Source organism: Cucumis melo, chromosome 8 (genome assembly GCF_025177605.1).
Source record: "Cucumis melo cultivar AY chromosome 8, USDA_Cmelo_AY_1.0, whole genome shotgun sequence".
Classification (NCBI taxonomy): Eukaryota; Viridiplantae; Streptophyta; class Magnoliopsida; order Cucurbitales; family Cucurbitaceae; genus Cucumis; species Cucumis melo.
In genome coordinates, this window is record NC_066864.1 from 27,714,920 (window position 1) to 27,721,887 (window position 6,968).

Consider the following 6,968-nt stretch of genomic DNA (forward strand, 5'->3'; position numbering starts at 1 on the left):
GGTATTTTTATGTTCCTAAATTAATTTAAGTTATGGTCTCTGTTAATTTTTCAGTGCGATTGGCTTTCATCTCTTCAAAAGGTTGATAGACGAGGACGACGACGATGCAGTGGCACGAGCGGTGGTGGTGCATTTCTGAGTGATGAGATGTTCTCCAAGGCCTTCTCTCGATTTTTCTTCTTCCCCTTTCTCAGATCTATGAAATGAAAATTTGGAAGGTTTGTAACGAGGAACTCCCGAACAGCTCAATAAGCACTGAGAATTCCCCATAAATCTCGACGCCTCTAGTAAAGCATTGGAAAATACCTTATATCTCCCAGTGCCTACATGCACGACGTCAGGAGATGATTAATAACTGCCGATACATGCTTTATGCGTGGGAGATACTATATGTCCAGACGCTCTAGTTTCTGCATCAGGATATCTCATATCTCTTGATGTCGTTTCTCTCGACAGTGTGGAGCTTCATCGGGAAATCCAAAATTTCTTGTAGTGTTCGATAAGAGTCAAGAAAAACAACCAACTTTGATTGGTTTGAAATGAAAAACCAAAATTGGAGGTGCCACAATATTCTTGGGTTTGGAATGAAAAACCAAGATTGGAGGTCCCACAAAGCTATCATAATCTATATACGCTTCGCAAAGTGAAACGCACGAAGTTGGATTATTATGCATAATTTGACTAACTTGATTAACTGAAAAAACAATATCAAGTCGAGTATATCGAAAAGCAAAGATATTGTCAATAACTCACAAGGCTTTTGTAAAGCATGACATCAAACATATAATGTAGTTGGTGTATGGAAATCCAAAATTATGGACACAGGTGCGTGAGACATTGCAATCATGCTCGAGGTATGCAACAAATAATGAAAGATATTTGACTTGGTTAACAAACACTATATTGATAGATATTACAATTCCCCAAAAAAAAAAAAAAAGAAAAAAAAGAAAAAAACTTAAAGCGAACTCAAGTTAGAATTATGAAATTCACAAACAAATGTAGTTTCGTGTGTTGTAATGTAAGCATAATTAAGTCTAGCAATAACAATATCACTCAAATAAAAAAGAAGATAGGTGAACGATGAGTCACGAAGCAAACAAACAAGAAGTATGAGGAAAAAAAAGACAAAACCAAGGGTGAAGAAATAAGAGGTAAAACAATCATACCCAAACCCATGGAAATATACATACTTCTTCCTTTAAACAACAATGCACAAAGACATTTTTTTACGTAAGTTTGATGCTATCGTCAATTGTGACTTGCCGCAAGTGATTGAATTATTCAAATAGTAGGCTCTTTAACAACTATACTAAAAATTTCATCAAAGTAAATTTCTGCAATCCAGTTCTAGCTTCATACCCAATTAAATGAGCCTCTTCAAAATCATTAACACCTTAATTACTCATTTGCAACTACACGAGATTTGTAATATTTGTGCACTAATTATCGAGGATTCAACTTTCCATTTCTAAAAATGAAAATCATGTTAATTATCAATATTGAACGAAGCTCATTTTACCTAACCCCTAATTACTTTACTAACTTATGTTTAATTTGATAACCATTTCTTGTATTATTTTTAGTTTTTGAAAATTAAGTTTATTTCGTTCTATGTAAAATTAAAGTAAAATTAAACTTACTTTTATTTTTCAGTTCCCTTGGTTTTTAGTACAGTGCTAAAATGTAAATATAAATTTAATTCAAAGATAATTATAATCGGTGACAATTTTAGGAATAATAACGAAATACATAACAATATTTTAAAAGATTTCACATATATCAAAACCTATCCGTTAGACTTCTATCATTGATAGATTTCGACAGATTTTGTTATATTTACAAATTTTTTAAAATGTTACTATAAGATTAATTATTTTAAAGAGAAACTTTCATAAATATAACAAACTACTAAAATATTTACGGTCCGTCTAATAAAACCTATAAAGTTAGTCATTTTTTAAATATTCTAGATTTGCCCTTCCATCTTTTTTTCCGTTATGCAAATTTTTTATCGTCTTCCTCCTTTACTCTTTTTTTAACTGCGATTTCTTCCATCTTTCTTCTTTTTCTCTTCTTTTTTTACGTTGCTTAGATTTGATACCCAAATCTATTTCTTTCTATCGTCTTTCTTATTTTTCTATTTTTTTTCATTACGTGCATGTCTTTCTTCTTCTTTCTTCTTTTTCCTTTTTTTTTTCATTCACTGCGTGCATCGTCTTCTTCTTTTCTTTTTTTACGTTTAGATTAGGGTAACCAAATCTAAAAGATGGTGTATAAAGAATCTTGAAAAAAATCGTTTGCCATTTAGATTAGGGTAATCAAAGCTAAAAGATTGTGTATAAAGAATCTTTAAAAAAAAAACTGTTTAGCCAAATTTAAATGATCGTGTACCAAATTTTGAAAAAAAAATTCAAATACAAACGATCGTATAACAAATTTTGAAAAAAAAATCGTTTAGATTTAGGGTAGCAAAATCTAAACGATGTACCAAATTTTGAAAAAAATATTCAAATCTAAATAATCGTGTAACAAATTTTGAAAAAAAATCGTTTAAACTTAGGGTAGCCTTCTAAACGATAGTATAGCTAAATTTAAACGATTGTATAGTCAAATCTAAATGATCTTATACCAAATTTTGAAAAAAAAAATCGTATACCCCAAATTTAAACGATCGTGTAACAAAATTAAACGATAGAATTGAAAAAATAAATCTAAACGATCGTGTACCAAATATATTACGCGCATTGTTGATGGGGCATTTTTGGTATTTTCCATGGTGGGCCTGTGAGCTTTTTCCTGTTTTTAGAATTATATTTTGCCACTTTGTTATAATTTTTAAAAGACCCCTATTTTAAATCTAATTGTTATACCTATAACTCTCCCTTGATTCAATTTTTTTTTTTGCATTGCTTGATAATTGCAAATATAGTAATTAGATTCAAAATATTAATGTATATATATGTAACAACATTTTAAAAAAATTGTAAATATAGCAAAATCCGTCAAAATTTATCAATAATAGAAGTTTATCACTAATAGACCATATTGTAAATATTGATCCATTGTTCTTTGCCTCCGTAGATCTGAATCATACTGTTGACGTAGGGGTTAGTTTTTTTTTTTTTTTCTCAAAGTTTTAAAATTTTATTTTTTAGATTTTGTTTTTCCTTTCTTTTTAAGGACCTTACTAAAATATATACTTTAGTTTTTATATGACTAAATTTAAATGGAATTTCATACATATTTTCTTTTACATTGACTATGTCTGATTTGCATATTGAATATCATATATATTGTTCATCTGACTTTCAATAACTAAATTAAAAACTATGCTACTATGTAAGGTGGTGCAGGCAATGCTAATGATTTGTGGTTATTATAATTTACGAACAAGTTATGATAATTTGTATGAGATATAAATTAATTTTGTATTTGTTGTTTAGAGTGCAATTTATACTAACATGAGTTGAAAAAGTTTATTTTTGAGATTAGACTATTTTAGGAGTTGGAAAGTCTGGTATTAGAATGCATATTATTTGAGTCTGGTCGATTTAGTTGTTTGGGTTGTTGATTTTTGTTTATGAGATGGTTGTTTATCAATGTATTATATTATACAAGTATTTAATTAGTACCTTATCTATCATATTTTGTCAATAAAAATAAATATATATTTGTTCTACCAATTTTTTACAAAACACGTGAATTAGATTTTAAAGATACGTTATTATGTTCATTTAGTCATTTTGAGATATATCAATACTGTTGAATATGTACAAAAAGAACATGAGATAGGTTATCATTCAGAAACGGTTCAAAGAAGGAATGGTTGATCAAAGGTGAACCGTTATAGAAGATTCTTCGACACATTTATTATCTTATTCTCTAGCTAGTTCAATTATATATTTGAATACTTTAAAGAGGCCCATGAAACAAGTTATACATTGTAAGGTCATTTTTAAATTGACTAGAAAAAAATTGATTTTTAAAAAATCATTTTCATTTAAACAAATTTCATAAAATTGTTTAAAATAAAAAGACTCATTTGCTTAAGAGTGTTTACAGTACACACATGTTTGTTTATTTTCCTATACACCCCCAAAGTGTTTCTACTAATGTCAAATAAAAGATCCATTAAACATTATAAATTGGTCGTTGGATTGATCATTAGAGTGTTGTTGGTCACTTGATTTGTCACATATAGATAGTTATTGAGGGTGATTGTTGGAGTTGACCATCAAAGGTAGTCAATAGATTTAGCATTGTCGGAGGCTGTTGTAGTTGAAATTGTGCGTCATAAATGTGCTATTTCTTGAAAGTTGGCGTAGTAGTCGCTCGAAGCAGTCCCCAAATAATTAAGTGGAATTATTGGAAACATTTCTACAATATATCAAACGGTAAATAGTGTGTTACTTTAGCAATATGGGGTTAATTTGAATTAACAAATTGTTCAATCACAATCACAATTTGACGAGATGCTAAAAGAAATATGGTGATACATGAAAAAAGAAAAATGATGCTACCTTGAATACATATCTCTGTCATGTTAAGTAAAAAACAGCCACACATGGCAACTTTTGTTTTTTAATAAAATGATCACATTCATACAACACAACAAAACTTCCAACATTAACTACCGTTAAAATCATGTTGTGCCTGCATTTTTGTACAGTACGTTAGTATAATTTATACAACATATGGGAGAGACGATTTAATTTTAGTGTTTTTGTCGTCAAAAGGAGTAAATCAAAGTAAATATATCTAATGATGTTTCTTTTGTTTTGCTGAAGATTTTGATCCCAGGCTCCGGCCACCGTCCCTCACCGGACTCTTCACCCCACACAGCTGATGATGGTGCTTTATTCGCCATGGAAACAACACGTCTAGCCCACATCCTTTTGGCGGAGAAAATGGCCGCTTCGCCACCCTCTGTGGTGAGAAAGCATGGCGGTTCAACACCGACGATGCTGCCAATGCTGTCGCATCAGGTAGAAACCGCTCGATCATGAAATTTGACGAGCGGTTGTAATTGCCGTTGTTTCTCTCTTCTTCTTCCTCTTCTTCTTCGTGTAACTTTAACTCCTTTAGGTTCAACTCATCAGAAAATTTACGCGCTTTTTCGGCCTTCTCAACTATGTCAATGGCCTCTGACAATGAGAAGACATCCATGACATCAGACAAGACATACCCACTGCCGCTGGAGTTTTCGTCATTATTGTCATCGACATCTACATTGTCATCACATCTATGACCATCGTTGCAATGAAGATGTCTAGAGTTTCTTCCTGCAAATTGATCCAGGGAAAAAATTGAGATATAGCTTGGATTCGATTCAGTGTTATTTATTATTAATACACATAGTATAACACATTGTTTATAGAACTCCGATAAAAGATAATCTATCTTAGATCACAACTTAAATAGAAACGGTTAAGTAAAACTAATCCCAGAAGAATTTTAATGATATGGGGATAATTTTAATTTGCGTTATAGTTTTATGATTATCAATATATGTTAAGTGATTTAGGTTTAGTTTTTTTCTAAATTTTAATTTTATCCCCAGTGTTATGGCTGAACATTAGTACCACAAGTATATATATTTATTTTTTTTATTTGTTAAACCCTAAATAATCCTAAATTCTAATATGAGTTGATGAACTTGCTGTGGGGGTAAACAAATGTATCGATATTGTTAAAAAAAAAATATGTGATTAATTAAGTAAAAGAAATCTTAATTAAGTTCAAATCCTACATATGAAATTTTAAAATAAGTAAAAATGATATTGAAACTAAATTTATAATAATATAAGGACATAATTCAAAATAATTAATAATCTATTATTGAAAAATAGTTCATGACTATTACTTGTTTGAACGGGTGGTCGCCACCATCCAGGTGGAAGCGTAGGACGAGGAGTGGTGGCGTCACCACCATGATCAGCAGCATCATGACATCTCTCAGCATACTTCTTCGGTTTGCCCGGAGCTTGCTCCCAACAAAATGGAACTCGATCACTAGTTGTTGACAACGATATTCTTACAGACCCAGAGACACTAACACGATCGAGATCGACATTGGCGGTCGGGCGACGTGTGGTCAAAAGAGGGGCATTGAAGTTTAGTTTCCTAGCAATATGGTGGTGGCCATAGGAATGGCGATCATCATCTTGGTGTTCCATAAGATCATTTGAAAAGTAAATGAGAAAGAGAAAGAATAGGGTTTTGGAGATAAGGTCATGAGAGGGGAAGTTGGTTGAGTTGAAACAGCTGGAGATATTATGGAGTTCTCGTGTATTTCATTAAAACCCTAAAAATTTGTCACTTTTATTTATTTAATTTTGTGGCAGATATATTGGTCACAAGACACACTCCTATCAACCTTTAAATTTAACTCATCAAACCCAATCTCTTTCTCTACAACGCTTCTCAAATTCCGAAAGATATTCTTTGTTATTTCAATGGGAATTTATTGATATTTTGGACTTACACGTGTCAACCCAACACCTTCCAAAATTTCCTCTATCATACCCAGCTACTTTTATTTTATTTATCTTTTAGAATTAACGCATATATGATTCACTTTCACCATGTTATCTAGTTTTTAATGTGAAAATTTTATTACTGGACTAGAATATGGTCTTTTCAAAAATATAAAAAAGTCTAGACGTCATCGTGTAAAATATCAAAAACGTCTCGTCAACAACGCGCGTAACATATTTGCGATTTATACGCGATCGTTTAGATATAACTACAATTTATACGCGATCGTTTACATATAGGCGATCGTTTAGATATGATTCAATATATACGAAATCGTTTAGATATGGTTCAATATATATGCAATTGTTTAGATATGGCTATAGTTTATCTTTTCAATTTTATCGTTTAATTTTGCTACACTTATTTAGATTTGGCCAGATATAAATGATTTTTTTTTAAATTTCGTACATGTCTTTTTTAATTCTTTT

At 30.9% G+C, this 6,968-nt stretch overlaps 1 protein-coding gene across 1 annotated transcript; it reads right to left on the reverse strand.

Moving 5' to 3' along the window:
• Window positions 1-4,617: 4,617 nt before the first annotated feature.
• LOC103502152 (uncharacterized) lies at window positions 4,618-6,258 on the reverse strand. Its single transcript, XM_008465998.3, has 2 exons — window positions 5,867-6,258; window positions 4,618-5,285 (listed from the first exon to the last, which is right to left on the reverse strand). The coding sequence occupies exons 1-2, from the start codon at window positions 6,177-6,179 to the stop codon at window positions 4,762-4,764; spliced, it is 837 nt and encodes a 278-aa protein (XP_008464220.2). The 5' UTR covers window positions 6,180-6,258; the 3' UTR covers window positions 4,618-4,761.
• Between the last annotated feature and the right edge of the window lie 710 nt (window positions 6,259-6,968).

Coding starts and splice junctions, on each gene's coding strand:
- LOC103502152 (XM_008465998.3), bottom strand. CDS start 6,179: ATGGAACACCAAGATGATGATCGCCATTCCTATGGCCACCACCATATT. Junction 5,286..5,866: donor GCGACCACCCGTTCAAACAA/GTAATAGTCATG, acceptor ATCAATTTGCAG/GAAGAAACTCTAGACATCTT.